Source organism: Brienomyrus brachyistius, unplaced genomic scaffold, assembly GCF_023856365.1.
Source record: "Brienomyrus brachyistius isolate T26 unplaced genomic scaffold, BBRACH_0.4 scaffold86, whole genome shotgun sequence".
Lineage (NCBI taxonomy): Eukaryota > Metazoa > Chordata > Actinopteri > Osteoglossiformes > Mormyridae > Brienomyrus > Brienomyrus brachyistius.
Genome location: NW_026042361.1, coordinates 1 through 26,896, shown reverse-complemented (window position 1 = coordinate 26,896; position 26,896 = coordinate 1). Strand labels below are relative to the sequence as shown.

Here is a 26,896-nt window from a genome sequence, read left to right as displayed (position 1 = left end):
AGATGGATCCTTCCTGACTCAGCTAAAGGATGACACATTTCTAGACCACATTTGAAGATCCCATTCAAAATGGGACACACATTCAGTCTTCAAATGCAACCCTAGAAGGGTGCAGCCCCTTAATTTGGACACAGTCAATATAAAGGTTATAATGTTAAAGGTCAGTCTCTTAAAGGGGTGCTTACCCCAATATAAAAGTTTGGATCAACAGTATATGGCTGCAACCACTCATCTCCAGGCCTGGCCTGTCGCTCTAACCCCGCCTTCAAGTCATGTCGGAAAAGCCGGAAATACAAGATGAGAGCACATGAATGCCACTACAAAATTGTATTTATCAGTGGGAAACTCTGGATTTTATTTAAGCCCCAAGTCCCAAGTCATTACAACAATAATGGTGGAGGCCATGGATAGCTCCAACTTCAAAGACAAATTATTTTTTAATTATCATATTATATTCACTAAGAATTCAACTTTTTTTTTCTTTAAGGACTACATCGAATTGAATATTCTGCAGGGATAGTCCCGGATGTAAAAGGTTGAATTTCGGACCGTAAACCACTGAAATTTTGGCAGCGAAAATCACTGAATGCAACCTTTTTATATATATTTTGGGACTGAATTGTGGAAGCCTTATATTTTTGCATTGATTATTTTAACAATGAAATTACAACTGAAATATTTTCATTTGAAATAATCGATGTTTAAATGCACATCCACATTAAATTATAGCCTCCTGATAGTCAACTATTATTAAATGCAGGGCGTTTTTATTTGATTAGTGTAATTCAGCGTGCTTTTTTTGCATCTACGACGTTTGCATTTTCTAGAATGTAACCAGCCTTCCGCGTACGTGACTTGCGTGTTAGTATAACAGCCTGACCGACAGAGGCGGTGCCTTACAACATTCAAGTGCATTCGGTCTGGCGAGTTCTTCGTTCTGGCAATGATAGCAAGATAACGTCGGTATTTTAACAGCAATCGAATCTGGTTAGCTGTTTTGACATAGAAAGAGGAATAAATTCCGAGAGAACAAAGTACGACGTGTTAGCGTAATTGTTTATACGAGGTATACCCAGTAATCGATTAATGTTCACTTTTTAAAATTATGCAATCAATATTTATGCATAAAACCAGGTAGCCTTAGAATTGATGTGCAGCTCACGTTCATTAAAATTCCTGAATCCTTTGCATTTAGTTGAATAAATGTAAACATCTTGGTCGTGATCTTTTCGACAGTGCCGGGTGACGATATATAGTGAAATCAGCATGAATTCAGCGATGACAAGCAGAATGAAGCTAACCTTGGCCTACGTCCTGCGAGCGTCCAGGACTGCGTGCGGGACGCTTCCTGCTTCTGTACACTTGCAGCGCAATTCTTACGGCAGACAAGACTGTATGAAAACAGGCACTAAACACTATTGCTCAGCAATGGATAAAGGAAAAGGATTAATATTCAGACAGGTGAGCTAGTTTTATTTTTACCCGAGTTGTAAAACTGATTGATATTTACTGGGTCTTCACAAATTTTGTAATTTGCTGTAGTTTACGGCTATTTAGGTACTCTACTCTGTATATGTGTGTGTGTGTGAGAGAGAGAATAAAATTAAGGACATTCAAATTACAGTACAGCAAATTACAATATCAGTATAATCACTAGCCGTAAATTTAAAGCTACCTCACTATTTAGTAAGTAAAGTTTTACTACTTTGCTGTATACGACAACAGTTTGCTACATATATTTTTGGTACCAGGTAAAGCTGTAAGACTTGACAACTAGGAGGTGGTTATTTAAGTGGTTCTAGACGGTTCAGTTGTTATTGAAACTTAAATTTGGTTACCTGAATCAGACACTGTTCCTCAATTTGAAAGGACCATCTCAGCTAACAGAATTAGTTCAACAGTGTGTGGAAATCCGTCTCTCTATATACCACTATACTCATGTTATTCTTCATAATGTTTCAGCTATTTGAAGCTACCAGCAGTACCTACACATACCTGTTGGGTGACTTAGAGTCCAGAGAGGCAGTTCTCATTGATCCTGTGTTTGAGACAGTGGACAGAGATGTGAAACTGATCGAGGAATTAAGTCTGAGTCTAAAAGTGGCTGGTAACTACAGGGTTCACTGGGGTGGGCTATGGTCTGCAGTGTGGGTGTTTTCTAACTTAGAACTGCTGTTGAAAGTATGTGTCTTCTAAGAGCTGAAGGAGCAGTTACTGGGCTTGAAATTATGAATCTGAGACTGGTAAACTTTATAATATATAATGTTACTAATTTTCTTACAATTCCAAATAAAATTCTCTTAATGATTTTTTTGTTCCTTTGTCCAATTCAAATACCTTTCCTTGGTTTCTCCTTTCCATTCCATATTTACCATTTTTTCCATCCCTCATCCTGCCATTTGCAGATTAGCATAATTGTCTCTTTAATTATTACACTGTTCTTGTGTTTTTATTTTGTCTAGTTTTGGTTTTATACCAAATTTGGTTCTCAAAAGTGTTATTTTTGTAACTGGGACTATTTCTGCAATCAGCAAATCATGTTAGCATAAATTTGTGATATTTAGGCTTTCTGTTCTTCCTGTGTATGTGCGATGTGTCCTGTATTCAATGTCTTCCAGTCAACACCCACTGCCATGCAGATCATGTCACTGGCACTGGTAGTCTGAAAAAGAAGCTTTTTGGGTGTAAGAGCGCCATCTCTCTGCACAGTGGAGCCATGGCTGACATCCAGCTCTCAGAGGGAGACTACATCACCTTTGGGAAACATGTGAGAGAAAAGGGGGGCATTCTGTTCCTTACGATCAAAATATACTGTATAGTCCTTAAATGAGCAGAAGGATGGCTTTTTGATATCTGAAAATTATTTTTACTTAAAATTTCCTGTAAAATCCTCTGGCAATAAGAGAATCTGGTAAATAATTGTTTCCCAATTTGACAAAACTGAGCACTGACTTATTAACCTCATAAACCAAGATTTATACTCCTTTTCACATAGAGTCTGGTTGTACGAGAAACCCCAGGACATACAGATGGATGTGTGACGCTTGTCCTGGATGACCAATCCATGGCTTTCACTGGGGATGCCTTGCTAATCAGGGGCTGTGGCAGGACTGACTTCCAGCAGGGTACTGAGGTCACCTTCCCTCCTCTGTTCCATTTCTCGTCTCTCCTTCTACTCGCCTGTATGTTGTAATATTTATAGACTGATAACTTGCAGGTGCCAGTAGCCTCTGCATGTCATTGTGCTGTATGTAAGGTGACCTTTTCTCACTGTTCCTATATATGTTTCTCCTTTATTCCTTATTTTTTTGTGTTCTTGTTTTAATTGCTATTAAAACAGATAAACAGATTTTATCTATTGATAAAACATCTCAGAGTAATTATTCAGTGTTTTGTTTTTCTTATTCTGATCATATCTCACTTCCTTCTCCAAGGCTGTCCCCAAAAACTTTACCAGTCAGTCCATCAGAAGATCTTCACCTTACCTGCTCACTGTCTCATTTATCCTGCTCATGACTACAAAGGTACTGAATAATGTTCTCTTGTTCTGTTTTTAGAATTTAGGACCATATTTAGTAACTTCATTGAGAAGTGAAAATTAAAGGGGGGGGGGGTAAAGTAGTGAGATAGGGTGGTGGGGTGGGTCTAAAATTTTTGGGCAATTATCTGTATACAGTACATTGGTCGTTCTGCACTTGTTTTCTCCAGATGGTCATACAGGTATCCATCAACTTCCAGGTTATGTTCTGGAAGTGAGAATGTAAATCAGTCTGGAAGTGTCTTGATGATTATAGGAAGATGACAAATACAGGTTTTTCCTGTTACCTGAATGGAGAGCATTCCTATGAAACCATTCGTAAGCCGAAATTGTGTAAAGTGGGGAAAATAAGGGGAGTTCCTAGACGCAAAAAAATAACCTACCAAATCATACCAAATAAAGTGTTCACAGAAAGTCTTGGGACACTTACTTAATTCTTTTAAAATGATGCAAATTTATTGGTTTCAAGCAATGTTGACAAGCAATGTTTAGCATATGTGCAGATATCTTCAATATAGACATTTTCTGTGTATTAAGAGTCTTATTTTTTCCAGCCATTTTGCTATTAATTGCAATTGTAGTCACTGTTTCTCAAAGGGTTACTAAACGCAAATGTTTGGCATTTTGTTATTGCAAAGGTGTTACCAATTAAAAAGTACCCAATGAGACTGCTTGTCAATGAATTTTTAATTTAGAATATATATATATATATATAAATAAAAGCAGTATATTTGCAATATTTTAACTGAATTAAGCCAGTATCCAGTATACTTATTGCAAGCATTGTAAAACCTAAAATAACACTAACATATAACAAAAGCAAGACTGGTAGGATAAATACACAGCCTTTATGAAGTACGAATAATGTATGTTCATTGTTGTTTCACTAACCAAAAGAAATCAGAAGAGGATTTATTTCAGTTAATGAAAACAGGTGCTAATATTAGTCTTTCCTAAAAATGGAGCAAAATGAACTTTGGTAAAACAGGGGATACCTGTATACTGTACAATATAAGATACAACATAAAACACATTTAACTAAACTTCTGTAGTGGCAGTACAATTGGTTAGTTTAAGTTCTTGCTGTGTGTCATACACATGGTAAAATACAGCTACTAATTTACACTATGTCTGCTTCGGATATCTCCCAATAAATTTCATTAAGGCTCTTATGGGACTTTGGACATAAGTACGATTGGACATTACTCGATAGGATATAAGTCAGTGGATGACTGTACACTGTTTAGTTACTGAAATGTTATTGAGTTTATATATATATATTTATTATATATATATATACATTAATGTATTAATTTATCCATTTAAAATGTTGAACAAATATGAAGTATCTCTAGAAAGATCTGCCTCTTTCAATACTTATTATATACTGCCTTTAACCACCATACACACTTATTTTGAAGGTCAGATGGTGTCTACTGTGGATGAGGAAAAGAAATTTAACCCACGGTTGACTAAAACACTGGAGGAATTTGTAGAAATTATGGATAATCTCAATTTGCCCAAGCCTGGAAAAATAGGTATGAGATTGTCTTTATTAGTTATCTTTAGCTATCATACTACTTTTCATGTGTTTTTAGTTTGTAGCATGAGAGAAACATGAGTATGAGTCTGATGAGTTTGCATGATAGCGGTCTATAAAAAGAATGACTAAAAAAAACAATTGAATTCCTGGTCATTGCTGAAAACAGGATTAACTTGTTTAAGAACTGCAAATATAAGCAAGTACATTATTCCGTAAAAAACAGTATGAAAAGTTGTGGTTGTGATTTGCACTCAATTTATTGTAACTAATGTAAATCATATTCTCTCTGCCTTGTCTCTATGCAACTTAACATCTGTCTGATTTTACTTTTGTTGGTTTTTGAAACTGCAGCAGCAATGAAAATTTTATGTACATTTCTTGACTTTCTCAATCTGTGAAGTAGCAGATGGCCTTTTATGCATTCCTCATATACAGTGCTGTGCAAAAGTCTTAGGCAATCATAGAAAATGATGCTTAAAAGATCTTCATGTTGGTGCAGAACTTTGCCATTATATCTATCAAAGTATGTTAGCTTAACCATTTCAAAACCTCTCCTAATGTCACACAAGTTTTTGCAGCAACTGTCCAATATTGTATATTTTTTACTTGACCACTAGCACACCTTAAACTATCTAAATTAATTGTGAGCTTGTGATAAAACAGATAAATGGAATGGCTGGGGTGCCGGTGAGGAGAAATTTGCAAGTACTTAATCAGCCTTCTTCCTGTCAGCCCACGGGATACCAGTAACTTTTTGAAGGAAAAAAAAAAGAAATTACTGTTTAGTTTTTGTTGTGTTGCTACTAATATGCATATATTTTTATACTAAACTGTGTTTTTTGCTCAGAGTAAATATATATTTACTACCCAGATAAATAACTGTAAACATTTCCTTTGACTGCCTAAGACTTTTGCACAGTACTGTAAGAGGAATTTGTTCCTTCTGTTCTTGTTCCTGCCTTATTCAGTTTTGCTTTGCCTTTTTTCTATTTTATTAGACATAGCAGTACCTGCCAACCTGGTGTGTGGACTTCATGACATTTGAATTTAAAAAACAATGGAGGCATCTCAAAGGAATCAGAAAATTACACATATGCCGACTGAACATAATGATTTGTCTTGCTCTACTTATCTGATTTTTGGTTAAAATGCCAAACAAAAATGCCAATAGATCATTTTGATGTAATAAAGTAATATCATTGTAAACCAGTTTTTTAATTGAGCAGTTAAATGGTATTGTGCTTACAAGCATGCAAATTGTGTATTAAATACTATGTACAATATGATAGACAATTATTTTACTGCCTTTAATGCCAATAAGAATTCATACCTGTATTATATGCTAAAAATTCAAATGGAATTATAATTGTTACCTTTAATGTGTGGTGTAGTGTATTCCCCAGACTTTGTCCAAATCCATTTCTCTATTTTGACGGCCGAATAACCAGACTCTGCGCCAGCGCAAGGTGCAAAAAGGTTGTGCTAACTCTCTTAATTATTCAGAGGTGTGCTTGGGCATAACATGCAACGAACCAATCAAAATGGCGCATCACCTCACCTTTACAGTTTTTTTCAGTCGTCTGGTACATTTCTCAAATCATGCTTAACATCTGCAAAACAGTAAGTCCATTTCTCAAAACAATTCATACAAAAAGCACCACATAAACGATTACCTGTGTGTAACCCTCTCAAAACCCTTAGTCTATCCCTGTCACGGTCGTTGGTTAAACGGGTGAGCGCACGGGCAGGCAAGCGAGCAAGAAGTAGGCAAGGAGCCGCAAGTCAGGGGAAACTGGGGATTTATTAAGGAGCAGGACAGAGCATTAGCACAGACCTCAACAAACATCAATGACAGACAAAGAACTAAGGCAAGACATGGACTGAAATAGGCAAGACAACAGGGTACAGCTGGGTACAATCATGGAAGCACACGTGGATAATCAGGGGGGCGTGGCACACACGAGGATCGTACGAGCCGGGCATGACATTCCCACAAATGTAAGTATTAGAGATGGGGGGAAGAATTGATTCAGTTATGTATCACAATTCTTTTGTGTAGCAATTCATATATCGCCTTACTGATTCCAAAATTGATTTGTTATTAATTTATATATGTTTGGACTCATTCCTGGGTGTGACATTAAACTGCATCAGGCCCTGCAAGCTAAACTTGCAGGGAAACTATTTTTGGGGGTTGGTGGTGGGATTGGCACTCCAGCCACCGTAAAACAACTCTCAACTGCTCGAATCAAACAAGTAAGATATTCTTCTGCTCTCTGCTCTGCTGCTCAGACACCATGAAGGGGATGGGGGGAAACCTTCAGGAACCTCATCTCTGGAGGAGTCGAAACAGTCAGAGAGCTAATAGGGTCAGGCCTGTTGGGGATCGGAGATGGTGTGGTGCTGAGGCATCGCCTGCTGCATGGCGGCGTTTGAGATCCAGTTTGAGGCGGCCCATTCGGGTAGGTGCATGGAACGTCTTGTCTGTCTGGCAAGATGACCGTCTTCCTCTGCTATTGGGAAGAATGTCAACCTTGTCAAGAGATTTACCTACCTTGGCAGCAACATTCATGTCTCTGGTGACTCCATAGACAACTTGGAAGAGCATGGGTGGTCATGAGGTCACTGGAAAGGGGGATGTCTTTGCAAGAGGACGAAGGTCCAAGTCTTTATAGTACTGGTGCTCCCTGCCTTGCTGTGTGGCTGTGAGACATGGACACTATCTAGATGACTGGACTCCTTTGGTACTGTGTCTCTTCGGAGAGTCCTTGGGTACCGCTGGTTTGACTTTGTGTAAAAAAACGCCTTTGCTAGAGGAGTCCCAACTGAGGCCTCTGGAGGCTCTACTGGTCCAGGAGCAAGCTAGTGGCCAACTGGAGCAGGGCAAGCGGCTGCATGAGCTCCTGGAGCAGGAGCTACTGTGCAGGGCCGTCTGACCCTGTGAGCAAGAGGCCCCGCGGCAAGACCAGCCTACCCCACAACACCAAGGTGATCCTAAGCGGGGTAGGAAGAAGGGCTGGGGCCAGGAGGGGCCTGCTACGCCAGAAGTCTCCAGCAGCCCCAAAATAATAGTAGTAGTGCAGGGTGCCTTAATACCCAAATGATTTAAACTTATACACCCCTCCCCCTAACTAATGATAAAAAGCATTAACAATCAATAAAAGCAAATGCACATATGAAATTGCACACATACGAAAGCAGTAAACATGGAAGAAATGACAATAGACTCCGACATGAGAGCACACATATGTGCACCACCTTCAACCCTCGCTATAATTTCCTTTTCATGTTCCACAGATACTCTCATTACTTTCCTTTTTGGGTTGCTGCTATCATTGCTCACTCTCTTAGTGGCCATGATTACTGTGTCACTAAATGTACTGAAGATAATATACAAAATATTCACACCGAACACAGGAAGACAGGTTTCGCACGTCGAACTCGGTCGAGGTGAAACCATTATGCATTGCGATTTGCACCGGTAGAAAACAGGGACTAGTGACTATTAGGCTGGTGTTTTTAGAACTTTGTAGAAGCCTTGTATGTGTGCCACACTGGAACCGATCATCCCAACATTGAAACGACATCGCTTCCTAGCAGCAGACATAAGGATGAACAAAGATGACGTTTGACCTTGTGCATGTTACAAGTCAAAATGTATTTAATGGATCTTATTACTGCTTCAAAAATATATGGACTGGTTTCATTTATTTTGTTCCAGTTGTGAAATAGGTAAGTGTTTTTCTTTTCTCTTTGAGAAAAATATATTTGCTTCTTTGTTTATTATGAGTTCTACTATTCTTTCTCCTTTCACAATAAAGTGTCCCAATTATTTATCACTTGGCTCTGAATTGGTGCTCTTCCTGTAGAGGGCGCTTAGGTTCCCTATACTTTATCTACACCTGAAAATGTTCCTCATGATAGACTCTAAATCGAATCAAAATTGGAACTGCAGAACAGAGGGCAGCATCAGCCATCTTGTGAACAGCCATTTCACCCCCTCTAAATTTATCATTGGTGAATCCCCGACCCCCCCCCCCCCCCCCCCCCCCCCGCTAAATTTATCATGGGGGACTTTAACTTAGCCATAGACCTAGTCAGTAGTTACACGGACACAGACCTGTTGAGCCTGACTGCATTAAGAAAAGTGACAAACTGTTTCTGGGTCTCTGCATAAATAGCTTGTGTTTAACAGCTTAATACAGACAACAAGACAAGGGACATTGTTTGCTCAAAACCAGTCATAAACCACAAGACAATGATGGCCGCTCTGTCACCACACACATCATCTTTATTGCTCAGTCCTTTGTTGCAAGTTTATTTGTGTGTAGTCATACTTGCACCTTGTCAAAGAACTTGCTCACTTGAATGATGCCAGGTGAGCAGTGAATGATTTATTGAATAATGTCCATCTTATCATACTGTGCTTAATTGCAGTTGGTCACACAGCCTGGAATTTCTGTCCTACAAGCTTCAAGAAACTCTGGATTTATGGTTAACTCTTTGGAAAGGAGGGTAGTTAGAGGGTAAGTGTTATGAATGAAATAAAAAGGGTTCCAGTCAATTCTGGATTGGATTTAACCTGACCTGCCTTGTCTTATTATGGTTAACAGAGTTACCTCACACCTCTGGGATCAGGGTTCAGAGTTGCCAAACTGCACAAGAAAATGGTGTTTGTCCCCTGCAGTGGCTTGGTGCCCCATCCTGGGTTATTCCCTACCTTGTGTTCAAAGTTTCTGGGATAGGCTCTGGACCCTGCACCTCTGCATAAGGCAAGCAGGTATAGAAAGCAGATGGACACAGTTTTGATTACCTGATCTTTGCAACAGAATTTAGTTCAAGTATTACATAGGCTAATCAAAGGGGATTTCAGAAGACCTGAGTAGTTTAAGCTCATAAGACAGTAAAGGGCTACAAATAAATATTTGAAGATTATCAGGCCACAGTAGGGCAAGTAGTTTACTATTGGAAAAAATATGGCACCATTGCTAGTTTGTTACCTCTGTTGTGTCATGCCCCGCTTGTCCGATCCTCCTGTTTGACACACCCCCTCATCTACCCCATGTGGATTCCTCGTGTTCACCAGCTGTTTCTTGTTGTTGTCATTAGTCCAGTGTATTTAAGTCTACGTTTAAGTATGTTTCCCCAGTCCAGTCATTAACGTTGCACATTGCCAGTGTCCTGTGTTCGAGTAATTCCTAATAAATCCCACATTTCTCGATCCTCCATCTCCCTGCTCCTACTTCCCTGGTTGTAAATGTAATGGTTTGCATACATTTTCCACTAATAACTTTGATGAAAAAAGTTTTCCGTAAACAATTTGTTCAAAAATTGTCTGGTAGTATCAAGTGACGTGTGTCTATTGTTTCTTCACATTGTTCCTAATGACTAATGGAAGATCAGGAACCATTCTTATAGAAATTCAGTGAAGTTGTTGGCTTTTAGCTAGAGTATAGAAATTCAGTGAAGTTGTTGGCTTTTAGCTAGAGTATAGAAATTCAGTGAAGTTGTTGATTTTTAGCTAGAGTATAGAAATTTGGCACAGATTCAAAGTTACAGAAACTGCTTTTTACTTTCAGCCATTCCCAGGTCCAATTGGAGCTAAGGGCCTTGCTCCAGGGTCCAATGGTGAAATCTGTCTACTAAGACTGGGATTTGAACCAACAGTCTTTTCATAACAGAGACACACACCACCCCTGAATTATGGGTGTCCTTTTCTGCAGATACTGAAATTACAGATAACAGAATTGTGGGTTTTGCTGCACATTCATTTTTTATTATTATCTTTTGCTCTATACATCTATCCCCTGCTATATGTTCGTTTCACGCTGCTTCATTTTTAAGAAAGACCTACATTGGCACCTGTTTTCGTTAACAGAAAGAAATCCGAAGATGATTTTCACGTTTACAAAAAAAAGTAAGAAAAGTAAAAACAATATTTAGCATTTGTTTATTGGCAAGTCAATGAGGTTTCATAGGAATGCTCTACTTTCAGACACTAGGGGAAACCTGCATTCTGTTCAGGAAGGCACCTAGTTGTTATTTCATTTTTCACTTCATTTTTGTTCTGGAAAACATGCAAAAACAGGGCAGACAGCAGGGGAAGACCCTGAGAGGGATCCCAGTTTCAAAACTCATGCTGACACACTGTTTGAGTACAGTATACTCACCTAGATATGAGGAGGTCATACCAGCTCCATGCCCACACTAACACACTGTTAGTGTAAACCCCCACAGACACGGGGAGATCATGCTAGCTCCACACCCACACTAACACACTGTTAGAGTAAACCCCCACAGATACGGGGAGATCATACAAGCTCCACACCCACACTAACACACTGTTAGAGTAAACCCCCACAGATACGGGGAGATCATACAAGCTCTACACACACAGCAGTGGAATAATACTCAGACCCCCAGCTGTAGTATTGTAAAGATACAGTGCTGCACATTGTTATGCTGTTTGTGAGAAACACCGTCAGACAGGTTTGGTGAGTTTCCATTTAATACTGTAACTAGCCTTTGTTTCTACACGAAATTTATGAATACTTCCCTACCCTTTTATAATCTAATATTAATTACTATAGCTCCATATGACACTGGTAACCTTATACACACACACACACACACACAAAATTTTGGCAACAATGTGACGATTTAAGCATCAGCCTCACACAATGTATGTTATTGTCACACCTTACATTCTTGAGAACAAAGCACAGAACTTAATGTATTCTGCCCCATGTTAATGTGCAGCTGTTTTTAAAGACATTCTTACCACGTTTCCTGTCTTGTCCTGCTCCTCTCTAACTTTTGTGCCTGATGCATGGGGAGAATTTATTTTGTGTATTAACAGATTTTTTTTCCTAAACACGGGAGGGCAGAATGATATTGTTACTTGTTTTTGGTTTGGATGACAGTCTTACCGAGGTCAATACATTAACAATCTTTAGACAACTGTACTAATATAAAGTAGATATAGTTATTGTTATTTAAGAGTTGTCATTTTGAAACTTACTTGTATGGGAAATTCGGGTAAATTCAATGTTTAATTTTTATTGCAGCTTAATTCTCCCAGATGAGAAAAAAAACTGGCGGACAAATTTTAAACTAATGAATGTCACATTTTTCATGTACACATCTGCATTTTATGTTTTTAGTTACATTGTACGCCTATATCTTGTTTCCCCAAAGCCATGCTAAAGAAGTACAATATGTGGCTGGCACACGCTGAACGCCGGACAGAAGTTCACCGTTCATTTTAACCTTCCTACTACGCCGCCTATTTTTCTAAGTTCCTGCGCAGTCATACAATCTGTATGATTATTGTGGGTTAAAAGTAAACGAAGTGCCCGACCTGGAGATAAAGGCATGTTTTCATTCCAACTTCCATGAAGAACACCTTTTCCATACGCCACGGTTTGTACAGTGCTGTACACCTGCATATTCAATTGGGTGGTTTCCCTCTGATTGGAAAAGACTGGATGAAGTAAAAATGAGGCGGATAGCAAAGGCACGTAGCAAACTATGAGTAAGTCGTTCGAGTTCCGCTGTAAATCCTTGATTAAACAACTTTAAAAGGAAAACGTACTTCACTGAAATACGTATTTAAGACATTTTTCTCTTTACAGATTTAAATGACGTACTTGCCGAAATAGCATAAAGGATTTTAAAAGACCCAGGATGTATTAAACAGGTATGTTGTATCCGTGTAAAGATTTCTCGTGTTTCTGTTTTCTCTGGGTAGCCTGTAATGAAGTCCTGTACAGAAAAAAATACTACGCATTCGTCAAGCATGAGTGTATGACTCAATGGAGTAACTAACACGGAATGTTAAAAGAATCGTCCCTGTTCCAGATTAAACACTTAGCTGAACACTAAGGGCTATGGTGAATCTGCTGTGTGTGAAGCCATCAGAATCTGTCTATTTTAAACTCCGAGAATATTGACATGTAAGTTATAATACACATTTAGTTTTACATAAATCAATCTATTTTTTAATGGGTCTTTACAAAGTCCAGTACAGTTTTCATTCTTATTGTATTTTAATCGTGAGTGTGTGTTCCAAATAAACCATAGCGCTTGAATTTTATGAGTGAAACGCTAAAATGTCTGTTGTTACATCCAGGTGTCGTTAAAATGAAGTGGCGTAAGGCCTACATTTCGGTCATGTGTGAAATTGCTTGCTTAGCACTCTCACCGGACTTCAGTGCTAGCGCGTGAAAGCTAGGCTGTACCGCGTGTTTTGACCATTTTGTGCGGCTTTGCGCTGGGTACTCTAGCTTCCGCCTTGGGTGTCAGCCAGGCGTGTACCATTGCTGCCTGGGATGCTGCCCCAGAGTAATTGATTAGAAGATGGTGGATAGTATTGTTTGTTTATTTTTGCTTCACTAACCAACGTTTATATTCAGTGCCGATAACTTCAAAAAGGGTCTGTACAAAGTCATTGGTGTCTGTTATGGATTTGAAGTAAACACTACATTTCATTCCTTGGTATTTACATATAAACTGCAGAAACAAACTGGGAATGCCAGTGCAATGGAGCTATACGTTGACCGTCTGGTGCATTAATTTCTTTTCTGTCACCAAATAACTTAAAATGTGTAGTGCAGTGATTTGTGGTCTGTAGTGAGACTCATCAAGCTAAGGTAAGGATAGCCTTCTGTTTTAATGTAATTCGTGATTAGTTGGCATCATCATGAATATTGAGATTTGAAATTAAAATCTAACCAGTCTATCTGCATCAGCATATAAACATGCAATACGTGTTCATGAACATGCCAGAGACTGGTCCTGAAGGACTGCTGTGGCAACCTGTAGCTCTTAATCCTTGCTCCCTTTTGTTTAAGTTGTTTCCCCAAACCGGTTCAGCCTTCACTTGTTCAGACATATCTGTGACTGTAACCGAAACTCTCTGCAGTTGTAGGCGTGTATGTTTGTGTGCTTGGGACTCCTTCACAAACACACTTCCATTAAGACGGCTGCCACTTTAAAAAAAAAAAAAAAAAAAAAAAAAAAAAAAAAAAATATATATATCCATCCATCCATTTTCCAAACCGCTTATCCTACTGGGTCGCGGGGGGTCCGGAGCCTATCCCGGAAGCAATGGGCACGAGGCAGGGAACAACCCAGGATGGGGGGCCAGCCCATCGCAGGGCACACTCACGCATCAGTCACTCACACATGCACACCTATGGGCAATTTAGCAACTCCAATTAGCCTAAGCATGTTTTTGGACTGTGGGGGGGAAACCGGAGTACCCGGAGGAAACCCCACGACGACATGGGGAGAACATGCAAACTCCACACACATGTGACCCAGGCGGAGACTCGAACCCGGGTCCCAGAGGTGTGAGGCAACAGCGCTAACCACTGAACCACCATGCCGCCCCCATATATATATATATATATATATATATATATATATATATATATATATATATATATATATATATATATATATATATATTATTAGTAGTAGTATACTAATATATATTAGTAGTATAATAATATTTATATATTTGAATTTCATAGACAGCTTTCTATTTTTATTCCCATGATTTTCAATGTCCATCCATCCACATTTACTTGCTGAATGTGGTCATTTTAGCTCTTGTTTTTGTGTGTATTTCATTATTATTGTTAGATCTGTGGTTTTAGGTGTTCTCGTGTAACTGAGACGTTTTATATTTATGCTTGCATGGCCAGTTTTGTTGTGAAAGTTTTTGTATCTTATTTGAACAAATCTGATTAAATAAACGTAATAATACATTTTATTATTATTATTATTCTTCATGATAATACTAAAATTAATCATCATCGTCATCAGAAATGATTATGTCTAGATCAAGGATAGAATCAAAGGTACATGCTTAAATTACTGCAACTCTGGGGGCAGATGCTAATGATGATTTTGTACTGAAATGATTTCTGAACTCAAGCAGTAGGTAGTATATATATTTTTGATGATATATGGTGTTTTCCCAGATTTACTATTAATAACTGAGAAACGTATAATTAAAAATAAACCTTTTCAACTTGTCAGTATGTCTTCTAACCAATTATCCTGACCTAGGGCTGTCAAAAAACATTTAAGTCATGAAATTCAGGTCATAGCAGTGGTTCATATTTACTTCTTATATTCTTATGCATAAACAAAAGACTTTCTATTTGGAACTGTTCAGAACAGGATGTAGGAATATAGTTTCAAGTACAGTGGAAAAAATGCATTTGTTCAAATAAGGCAATGTTGATTCAAGTAATACAGAGGTGATGAAAATGCATCTGTCTCAGGTTATCATGAACATAAAAAATATAACTGTGACTCAAGAAGGAGGAATTACAGAGTTGTGTAAGTTATTTATGCATGTTTTGCATGCTTAAGGTTCATGTTCATGTTCCCTTGATAGGCTTTAGTAGGAAATGAGCTGGTATTAAAGGCGGGTAATTTAGGTCCAGAGAGTTAAAGTCCAGACCGGGATTTTGTTTCAACAAACCAGTTGAACAACTGGTTTGTTGAGACTAGGGCTGGGACGATTATTGGACGTAATCGACGATGGCAATTATAAAAATGCGTCTCCGTGTCGACGTCGAGTGTTGACGTGTTGTGTAAAACTATGTAAATGTTTCGTAACTGCAAAGCACTACGTGATAAGCTAAACGTATTGTATTGATAAGCTAAACGTATTTTCAAGCTTTACAGTGTCTGTGGGCTTATGTCCGCTTTGTACTAGCACTCGTGGCCATTAGTGGAAATTAGCGGGAGAACATTTTAAAATGAATTTGAGGAAGCACTTCTTTACACGGCATATAGTTGGAGTATGGAATAGTCTTCCTGCTAGTGTAGCGCAAGCTAAAACCCTGGGTTCCTTTAAATCAGAGCTAGATAAGATTTTAACAGCTCTGAGCTCTTAGTTGAGTTCTCTCCAAATAAGCTTGATGGGCCGAATGGCCTCCTCTCATTTGTAAATTTCTTATGTTCTTGTGGATAAACTGTGGACGGTTGGCAACAGCACTTGTACTTGCAGCCATAGCTCTCCTGTAATGTTGTGACGTTCGTGATTTGTTGATGTGATTTTAACTATGGTGCAGTACATTTCTGTGTAATATAGCTTATTTTTTCTTCTTTCGTGTTTTAAGGCAGCACTGAAAAATTGTGCTGCCTCACATTACAAAATACAGACACGCTTTCTATACATAGGTGTACTGAGGCTAGGCAAAGCAGGTTTATTTATACAGCACATTTTCCAACACGGAGGTCATTCAGAGTGCTTTACATAAAATTAGAGCAAGTAATAGGAGTCATTAAATAGGAAATTGAAAAAACTGCATGTAAAAGACTACAAAAATATTAAAAGAAAAAGCATTAGAATTGATTACAGTACTAATCAAAAGGCACAGTGGAATAAAGTTTTTAAGCCTTATTTTACAGGTATATTTGGTTTGTTTCTAATCTCTTCCGGGAGTCTGTTCCAGTTGAATGCCATTTGGCCTTGCTTACTTTTCATTCTTTGCACCATTAGTTGACCAGCCTCTGATGATTTTAGTGGCCTTTTAGGTTCATACTCAGTCGAAAGGTCTGTGATGTAAACTGGGCCAAGACTTTTGAGTGACATCTAAACAAGCAGCAGCACCTTGTAGTGGATTCTAAAGGCAACTGGGAGTGTAAGGAGTGAAGGTCTTGAGTAATGTTCACTCTTCTTTGTCCTACTTAACAATCTATTGGCAGAATTTTAGATGAGTTGGTGCTCTCTTATGCATTTTCTGAAATGGCCATACAAGACAGCATTGCAATAATCCAATTGACCGGAGATGAAGGCATAAATAAGTTTTTCAAGGTCATGGTTGAAGATTAGGCCTCTGAGTATACAGTTGTTCCTAAGGTGATAAAAGGAAGACTTAGTTATAGCCTTAACATGGTTATTGAAACAGATATTCATCATGCAAGATGAATTTCTATATTTCTGGCAAGGTCTTTAGTCTTTGTGGCCTTAGACTCAAGGTAGGCACAAACTGGTAGTTGCTCTGCTCTCTTCCCGAAAAAAAAATAAAATAAAAATCATTGTTTGGCAAAACCAGGGAGATCTGTGTGTCATCCATGTAACTATAACCAACATTGTTATTTTGCAAAATCTGAGCTGAAGGAAGCATATAGTTGAATAAGAGGGGCTCTAGGAAATATCGTTGTGGGACCCTGCAGTTCAATGCCTTGATTTATCTGCAGATTTCGACAGAACTATCTCTGCCGTCTAGGTCTGCCCTGAAACAGTTCAAGACAGTTCCAGTGAGACTAAGTCTTCAACCGTTCCAGGAGTATTTTGTGATCACTTGTGTCAAATGCTGCATTTAGGTCTAGTAAAACCAGGACTTTGCCTGAATCAGTGTTTTGCTGGATATCATCCAGAACTTTGATGAGAGCAATCTCGGTGCTGTGGTAAGGGTGGAAACCTGACTAAAGTCTGTCAAAACAACCACTTGTGTTTAAGAGCAGGATTAGTTGATTGAGAACAGCGTACTCAATTATCTTTCCAAAGAAGGGAAGAATTGAAATTGACCTGTAATTTTTCTAGTATGGAAACATCAAGACTGTTCTTTTTATGGAGGAATGATGATTTATGGGGTTAATGATTGAAGTTACTACTACTTACACAAGGCTTTTTTTGTGAAAATGTTCACTAGGGCACCCTTCTTTGGAACCAAATGAAGGATTTTGATCTTTCTTATTGTATGACAAGCCGAATGAGCCTGTTCTGTGACCTTGTTCCAGGCCTTGTTACAGGGAGACATTACAACAGATATTAGCACACCATAACTCATTTATTCTTCCTTTCCTGTCTCTCCTCCTTCTTCTTTAGTCCCTCATTCACCTCATCTTATCTCTATGCATGTTAGCTTGGTTTTGAAACTTCTCATTCAAATCATTCAAATATATCTATCTCTACAGCTTCATAGCCCTGAATGCACAACCAATTAAGGAAAGAGCTCACAGGACATAACAAGGCTGGGAAAGGTATAGATCATTGAAATCATGGAATCATGGCTCTGCTCCCATACTTCTTCACACATGATGTAAAACTATATTTGCTTTCCATTTATGTTGATGACAAATAGCAGTTGCATCCAGTGTGGGTTTGTTTTCATACCAGTTGATGTTTGAGGTGTGCTGCACATTTGACGGCCTTTTTTGGTGTGTTGATCCAAATAAATGCATTAGTGTAATTTGTTTGCTTCTATGTTCTGTTCCAAGCAGTTTTGGCAATAGTTTTACTCCCTCTTCCCGTGACCTGTAATATTTCTCTGTCTTGTACAACTCCTTTTTACCCTGCTATTCCTTGTCATGCCAACTAAATAGTATAGAACTATGCGTTATTGGAACTTTTATGAGTCTGGGAGGTTTAACTTTCATTTTTGTTTTCAATAGCCTTCACGTAGAAATGATTCAGCACAACACAGGCATGCAGAGGAGTCAGTGGCAGAAAGGCAGACAACTTCCAGCCAGCACCAGAGTGATTTATGGACATAGCCCTGTGTCATCGGGGGCGGAGTCAGATGTAGAGAGCAGCAGCACTGAGAGTGAGAACGTAAGGGAGATGATGGCTGTGTTATCATCATATACAGCTTGTGCAAAAACAGCTATATTGTTTTTTAACTTCAGTCTTGCTCCTTAGTCCCATACCCAACATGCAGAGGTGGAGCCCAGACAAGGCCTGGCCTCGCCCTCCATGCTGCGGCAGCGAATCGCAGAGCTTGATCAGCAGAGGGAGGAACTGAAGATAGAAGTATGGAAATTAGCTTATAACATAATTCTTGCCTAAAAGTCAGGGGGAAATATACATTTATGCATTTGTTTGGCACTTGAATCACTGGAGCAAAATAAATGAAAAAGTCATTTTGTGTTTAAGCAAAATATGTTTTTTAATCTGAAAATGCCTTATTATTGTAAGTGTATCGTTTATGTTCATTCAGTGTTTCTAAAGTGTCTGCATATCCTTTACAGATGCAGCTTGAGGTGGCCTTATTGTGCGGGGAGCTACAGACTGAGAGGGAGCGACTTTGCAGACACATGCAGCAAATGCAGAAGCTGCAGGAGGAAGGAAAGCTGAGGGCTCCACAACGGCAGCTCAAGAAGCAGCAGGTGCATCTCCTGCACAAAGCAGATTGCATCCAGATATGCATCTAGATTTGCATCCTCTGTCACAATGAACGAACGTAGAGGAATTCAACAATCAACTGAAGGGTGCCGAAAAATAATTATATTTTATGTATGTGACAGATGGTTTATCCAAAGTAACATTCATTGTTTGAGAAAGCAGGATCAGTCTCTGGATTAAGTCCCAGCACAGGAATCGAGCTTGGGTCTCAGCGGTGTAAGCACTGAGTTTTAATCAATAGACCAGCATATGGCTATTCTGCTTTAGGAGCGAGCTGCCCTGGAGCAGGAGCGGGAACGAGTGGGGGAACTGAAGAGGCACTGTGAGGAGAAGGAGGCGCACATTTTGTCCCAGCCGGAGAGCCAGAGAGAGCAGCTACTACACCAGCTACAGCAAGTAACTCCTGGTCTTTCGACTCTCCGTTTGCTAACAATTTATTTGTCAGTTATCAGTTTCTCTGCCTTGCACCCCTACTTCTCACACAAAAAAAGTTTACATACACACAGGTTTAGTAATAATTATTTGTCTGGCACTAAAGATAAGATAAGATAAAGAACATTGTACAAGTACAATGAGATTTCGTTTGGAGCGTCAGCAGATACACAGAATTTACAATAAAATCCAAAGAATAAAATATATACATACACACACACACACACATATACTCACATTCACAGTGAATGAGGTGCTGGTAAATTAGTGCAATATAATCATACCCATGACTGGTTGTGATTCATTTAATATGACACCCTGATTGGATAAGATACTGGGTTGAGTGCATTGTCGGCGATGCATCGTATCTTTCCCGTCTATTTCAGTTTATCTCTCGCTGAAATCTTTATGTACCTTTTTTTGTTTTACCTGCATGGGGGGCGTGTAGTACCACCCTCACCTTGAAGATCGCTATTCGCATTCTAAGTAGAATTACGGAGTATTCAAATCGTATTCGCATGATAATTTGATGAACAACACAACGGTGAAACACGATCCAGATACATCCCCATCAGCACCATAAAAGGGGGGGGGGGGATGTGGCCAGGTGTGATTGGCTCATGCATACACATGAGAGCTCCTACATATTCAATGGAAGGGGGCCAGAAATAGTGACATGAGTTAGGTTTTTCTTATTTATTTATCCAACTGAATGTTGCAGCTACACCATTTAGTCATCTTCATGTAGCCAAGACTTTGGTGGTCAGATATCTGGGATCAAAACTAAAATTAAGATAATGCCAAAACAAATATATAAGAAATAATTTATTACCCATTAATTAAATTTATGATATTGAATGAAATGCGTGACCATGCCCCAGTCAGTGAAAGTGTGTTCCCTACCCCTAGACCTCAGAGGGTTAAGGTCTTCAATCTTGTTATGAAACATCTTGCTGAGCTAAGCTCTTTCATTACACAAAACAGATTGGACACTATTGTATTGGAGAGTATTGTTTCATAGAAATTGTGGCAATTGGAAAAATTGGTTATTTTTCATTGCCAGAAAATTGTCTTCTTGATGGCTTGGTGGCCTTTCCAGAGACATTTGAAGACGACTTGCCTAAGCACATTACAATTAAGAATGTTATTTATGTAATTGAATTTTATTAATTATTTATTTATATTTTTATACGTTTGTATTCATGCCTCCATATATTCTCCTTCAATTAGCATTTGCTCCTTCTCATTGTTCCTTTTAGGAGAAAGAAGCCATAGAGATAGCAGTGAGGTGCTTTGAGGACATGGAGTTCCGATTTCTGGAGCGAGAAAGTGGGGTTGTGGAGGAGGAGGAAGAGAGTGACAGTGAGAGGGAGAGAGAGATGTCACGCCACCAGCATACGGTCAACACGGCTCAGGTAACTGAGGGACCATTCACATGGGGGAAGAGTCAGGAAGGTGAGGTGAAGTATGCCAAGCATTTTATTGGAGGAATACAATTTGATGGTCATGTGAGTCAAATATATTTTCTGTACTCGCTGCAGCACACTTTCCTTTCTATATGATACATTTTTGTATTAAATCTCAACTGTTCTGTGTCACAGCTCACCTTGTTTATATCTCATTGAGAGGAAAGCTACAGTCAATGGCAGTATCCTGGCAACCATAATTCAGAACTTTGTCAGTCCGATGATGGAGATAATACAGTGGACCCTCGACCCCTGAACACTCCTGTTCACGAACAAATCGGGTTACGAACCAGATGTTCGAAAATTTTTTGTACTGGTTCGTGAACCATGTTTCAGGCTGCGAACGCACAAACATCCCCCAAAAGCGCCCCAAAGAACCACCCGAAACACAAAGAAGTGTACATTATGCCCAAGAATGGTTGTGGAATGTATAAAAAAAGAGTTGTAGATGTATGTCTTTACTATATCTCTTCAGAGGTCAAATATCTGAAAAAGAAAAAATAGAGAGAGAATGTTCTGTTACAGTATAGCGGTACCTTTCAGTAATTGATAAACATGTTGTGATGGTTTTTAAGTCACATATCAGTACATAAAATTACAATACTTCATTAATAACGTAAATTATTAAGTAATTCCTATTTAAGTGTTATTTATATTCTCCATTCACACATAGTGGCAACTGCGTATTGTTTACAGTACAAACAAAGAAGTTCATTGTCATACAATGCATCGCATCACGAAATGTACATAAGAATTTTAGGCATACTAATACTAGGTAATTTGTGCCCCCCAAGTAAAATGTTACCGAATATTCCGATGCTAGCTTATAATGAAAGTAACTCAAGTATATACTTAGTATTGTTTTTCCTGTAACAATCATTAGTTACTGTGTTCCCAAAACCAAATGCCTTCTATAGCTGCTGTTTCCATCTTTTGCTGCCACACAGTGCTGCTGCTACATTTTCCAGGTGATTTGTCTGAAAATGAAACCTGGTGTAGATCGTTGCTTCAGTGTTGGGATGATCGGTCTCAGAATTTAATCATTTCCAGGTCACCAACCATAAAATGGCTCTTCAAAGTTTGAAAATGATCCATCAACTTAAAAAAAGTTTTTATCTTTTTAACAGAATCAAATGTCAAAATTTCCCTTTTTAGCTATAGCAAAGCATCTGTGGCGGACTGGTGTTAAAACAATATGTATTCCCTGAAGTCTGTGTATTTACATAAATAAAAGATGTAAATTTCGCATTACAAAAATTGTTGATATTAATGGTGAAGTTATTTCCAAGATGAAGTAAGTAGAGTATTTTTTGACCAACTGCCTTTTTGAAGATTCTAAAAAGGAAAATTAACTAGTATCTGCAGTGCCTTCAGTGATACTATTTACAATTACAATTACAGCTTTTAGCAGATGCTCATTTCCATAGTAGAGATCCACACTCTCTCTTACTGTTTTGCAGGAGCGTGTCCTCCAGCTTGAAAAACAAGTGAAGGAGATAGAAAGGGAAAAGGACAGAGAGCTCAACACACTGAGACAGGAACGAAGAGAGCTGCTGCACAGCTCTCAAAGGGTAAAGCAGCAGTCTGCCCCTATCAGCAGGGCACAGCTAATGTAACGTACTGTAATGATTTGCTGACTCTCCTTTCAGTTGTTTGTACTCAGTGAACAGCATCCATTCAGCTTAACTTCTCAAATTCTCTGATATTTTTTGAAAGATGGATGCGACTACAGTACTAAACATCGAGCCATCATACTGCTTTGTAGGTTTTACTTGGGCTGCCACTAACGACTCTTTTTCTATAGATTACTCTGTTAACTATTTTATTGATTGGTCAATTAATCTAAATGATTCATTTTCCTCCAGAAAATCAATTTGACCATTTAAATTAAACAAACTTAGCAAACTGTATGCCATTACAGGACTTTAGATAATGTTCGCTCAAAAATATATATAAATATTTTCTCCCACAATTTGATAAGCAGATTACTAAAAATATTAATGACGTGTATTGTGATGCCCAAAAGTTAGTAATCTGTATAAATTTGGCATATCCTCATGCTTAATAAATTGGCTTGGCATAGCATGCCACGTGCGACACAAGCGATAAACACTGAAATCGCAACGAAGGAAGGGACAGTTTTTAGAAGATGAAATACTGTGGTTAAACAAGGTAAATGATGTTGGCGGTGTTTTTTTTTTTATTCGTAAATATGGTTTTCATTTTTAACTCGGTTCACAAATAATTTTTTAAAGAGAATGTTGCCTATTCTGGTGGTCTAGAATAGTGCCTGTGTGTTTTCTCTTCCGGAGCTTATGCATAGCGCTAGCACTGCCGTGGTGTGCCTTTGCACTTTGCTCTTTGGTGTAAAACCACCTTTTTGACCTATTCAGAATAATTACGTACTGATATTAAAGGAAATCGTTTGTTGTAATGAATTGAAACGTTTTTAGAAATCATAAAGGTAAGTTTATTAAAATTCAAAAAATGGTGTGTCAATTTAAAATATTAATATTGACTACATCGACTAATTACGGCAGCCCCAGTTGTTACTGTCTTCAAAAATGTTCATTCAAGATAATTAAAATAATACTTTTTCTGTAATGGTATATAATTAAAGAATGATTTAAGTGTGAAAATAGAATTGAAAAAGAGCTACATTAAAATGAGAAGATCCATACCTCTCACAGCGGGATTTACCCATTAAGATTAATGAAATGTCTAGTGACTGTCTTTCCACATAGCTATTGTACTGTACAGTGGTCTGAATATGTGAGCTCCCTCTAGTGGTTCTCTTTAGGTAGGGCACGGTATTTGTGGCTGTATTATTGTTGCTGTCACCTTATTGTAAATATCCAACCCTTTTTACAAAAACATGTGATAATGAGCTTTGCTCAAGCCCACCCATATTTAATTCAGGCCCACCCATCAGCCACTTTCTAAATCCACCACTGCATCAAAAGTGCACGAGAGTCTGGAGTACAGTACCTTTACTTTGGTGATGCTGTTATTGTGAATAAATAAACCAAGACATGCAGAATTTGACCGGAATAGCGAGATGAAAAGAGTGTGAGTTAATAGAGTAAGTAAGAAGAAGGCTGAAAAGACACAAGGATGAACTGGAGGAGGGTAGAGGGATAGCCAGTGTGGGGAGTTACTGGGAGGGTAGAGGGAGAGGTAGTGAGGGGTTGTAATGACCTTTATCATTGTGTTAGGTAGCCCAAGCTTTATTCTCTGCCATTATCATTTACTCCTACTCTCCAAATTTGCTTGCTGTGTAACTGTGGTTATCCTTAATAGATCCCGAAGGAGAAGAAATCAAGTTGTGACTGGCTCAGCATCTCATCGTCTACCCCTTGTATGATCTCACTGAGCCCTCTTAGCATTCACAGGGTAGCAGAGGTATGAAGGGAAGTGATGGGCAGAAACATTACAATGTATTTCTTTACATTTCATGTTACTTTAGAGATGCTGAACTCACTTTAAAATGACTTTGACAGGACTCACCAAAGGAAATGTCTAATATTCCCAAACACAAGAATTCTCACCGAAACAAGTTTACTCATAGACCTTCCTCTGGTCAAGGTAAGCCATAGCTGTTAAAATCAAGGTCACAAAATGTATTATTTTGGCCAAGGCTACATCCACTGCTATGCTTTCTTAATGGAGCTTTCAAATGAAAACCATTTCAATCCACGCAGGTGTTTTCATATCGTATTTCCATCCACACTGAAACGAGTAAAAAGTTATATGACATGGCTATTAGCCTACATTGATGTATGTACACATTGACCACTAGTGAATGGTCAGTTAATGTGTTTTTGTGAAAATATGCAGCAGTCACACTGTGTAATATGCTATTTAGCTGCATTCTGATTAGTAACACGGTGAGTGCCATTAAAAGGAACTCCAAGGGAGGAAAGAGAAGACTTTCCCATATGCACATAGTGCATCCATGCTGCCAGTCGATAAGCCATTGCATAGACAGCTGAACTCTCAGCGTAGCTTCCATGTGCATTTTTTCATATTGGTTTATTCTTCTCTGTTCTCATTTTGTCACACCTCTTTGTTTTTTTCTGTCTGAAAATGGCTAAAAGCGTGCCACATACAATATTTACGTTTTATATACTTGATCATCTTTGTACAGGGTCTCCAAAAATGATCCCAGACAGTCAAGTTTCCGAGGATCTTGTCATCCCTCCTGTGTGGGCTTCCCATCAGCATGGAAACAGACTCACAGCGCAGAGTTATAATGACTGTGGGCTCATCACTTCTTGCAACAGCGCCAGCAGCTCCAGGACATGTAGGTCAGTGCAGGAATATCTCCTTCATTTAAAACTTTATTATCAGTTTTAAAGATGGGTTTAGAATGTTTTCTTACAAAGTAATGGCTCGATTTAGTATATGAATTGTTGAGTAACAATAGAGATCGTTTCCCTGTTGTCTTGTTACAAATGTGTCAGTGGCGTAAAGTCCAAGGTTGATGTGATAAGTATTCAACTTCCATATTCCTCAGAGGGCATAAAATGACTGTGATTATAGAGTATATATTAACTGTTCTGTGGACTATAGTCACTAAATATAAAGATTTATTTTAATAATAATCTATATTTAGAGACTCCGGTTTCCCCCCACAGTCCAAAAACATGCTGAGGCTAAATGGAGTTGCTAAATTGCCCATAGGTCTGCCTGTGTGAGTGAATGTTGTGTGAGTGTGCCCTGCGATGGGCTGGCCCCCCGTCCTGGGTTGTTCCCTGCCTCGTGCCCATTGCTTCCGGGATAGGCTCCGGACCCCCCGCGACCCAGTAGGATAAGCGGTTTGGAAAATGGATGGATGGATGTATATTTAGAGTGGAAATTTACAGTAGGCCATACTGTATAATATTTATATTTACATTTCATTTAGGCTGCAGGCACTTCTGGCAGGTGGCCCTTGTTGTGCTTGTGAGTTAGATGATCAGACCACTTTCCCTGCAGTCCCTGTCTTGCTGTGCCAGACCTGCTGGAGATGGAGCGAAGGCTCAGGGAAGCTAAAGCCGAGAGGGAGCGCTTACTGAGGGACCGGGTGAGATCCCACTCTAGGAATCCAGTGCTGTGGTCACTGCTAAATATGTACAAAATAAATAATTACTAAAAATGAATCACTACCTTTTTGTAGTGGAGGGGTTTGTGTGCCTGCGTGATCCATGGAGCTATGATGTCAGGGCATGAGGAGTGGCCAGAGAAATTGTGATTCAGAAAACCCCCAGGAAAGAAAATAAGGATGATGTGACCCCAGATTGATTGGGGGAGATGGGGGGGGGGCAGGAGGGGGCTTAAAGGCGAGTACCTAGTGGTCTGGTTTCTACCCATGGGACCTGGCCGGGCATAGCCTGAAAGAAGAACTTGGGTCTGCCCTTCTGTGGACCCACCATTTGCAGGATAGGCTGTAGGATTTGGGTGCCATGTAGATTGGGTGACATTTGAAGACGGGCTTTAGTGAACAGATCATCGGCTATCAAATGTGGCTTTAGGCACATGGCATGTAGCCTCTCTGGTGGGTAAGGAGCCTGAGCTGGTGCAGGAGGTAAAGAGATATTACACATAGTCGGGCTCAGCTCAACCGATGGCTTGGACTCCGGACGAAACTCCAGGAGAGGGGCTGCACTCTTCCACTCTGGAGTTGCCCCAGATGAGACGTGCCAGGCAGGTGTGGGTCTACATATAGTCCCCTGGTTCGATGCCTATGTTGGAGTTCATCCCGGTGGATGAGAGGGCCGCCTCCC

General features: G+C 39.1%; 2 protein-coding genes across 8 annotated transcripts; both read left to right on the top strand.

The window, feature by feature from the left end:
- The first annotated feature begins 775 nt into the window (after positions 1 to 775).
- Positions 776 to 6,460, top strand: LOC125727101 (persulfide dioxygenase ETHE1, mitochondrial-like). Of its 4 annotated transcripts, none has more exons than XM_049003783.1 (8): positions 776 to 1,066; positions 1,266 to 1,461; positions 1,963 to 2,107; positions 2,619 to 2,767; positions 2,996 to 3,125; positions 3,435 to 3,524; positions 4,960 to 5,076; positions 6,080 to 6,460. In XM_049003783.1, the coding sequence occupies exons 2-8, from the start codon at positions 1,267 to 1,269 to the stop codon at positions 6,124 to 6,126; spliced, it is 873 nt and encodes a 290-aa protein (XP_048859740.1). In that variant the 5' UTR covers positions 776 to 1,066; position 1,266; the 3' UTR covers positions 6,127 to 6,460. The 4 variants fall into 4 exon arrangements, with proteins under 4 accessions (XP_048859740.1, XP_048859742.1, XP_048859739.1 ...); XM_049003785.1 differs by having other exon boundaries at positions 781 to 1,034; positions 1,237 to 1,461; XM_049003782.1 differs by having other exon boundaries at positions 802 to 1,066; positions 1,237 to 1,461.
- Positions 6,461 to 11,824: 5,364 nt separating this feature from the next.
- Positions 11,825 to 26,272, top strand: phldb3 (pleckstrin homology-like domain, family B, member 3). 4 transcript variants are annotated; one of them, XM_049003770.1, is made up of 13 exons: positions 11,825 to 12,014; positions 12,279 to 12,615; positions 12,716 to 12,780; positions 18,504 to 18,663; positions 18,751 to 18,861; positions 19,080 to 19,217; positions 19,501 to 19,629; positions 20,925 to 21,080; positions 22,592 to 22,702; positions 24,432 to 24,533; positions 24,632 to 24,716; positions 25,279 to 25,438; positions 26,038 to 26,272. In XM_049003770.1, exons 4-13 carry the CDS (start codon positions 18,517 to 18,519, stop codon positions 26,186 to 26,188), a joined length of 1,290 nt encoding a protein of 429 aa, XP_048859727.1. In that variant the 5' UTR covers positions 11,825 to 12,014; positions 12,279 to 12,615; positions 12,716 to 12,780; positions 18,504 to 18,516; the 3' UTR covers positions 26,189 to 26,272. The 4 variants fall into 4 exon arrangements, with proteins under 4 accessions (XP_048859727.1, XP_048859723.1, XP_048859724.1 ...); XM_049003766.1 differs by having other exon boundaries at positions 11,830 to 12,014; positions 26,109 to 26,272; XM_049003767.1 differs by lacking the exons at positions 11,825 to 12,014; positions 12,279 to 12,615; positions 12,716 to 12,780 and adding an exon at positions 12,817 to 13,036 and having other exon boundaries at positions 26,109 to 26,272.
- Positions 26,273 to 26,896: the final 624 nt, after the last annotated feature.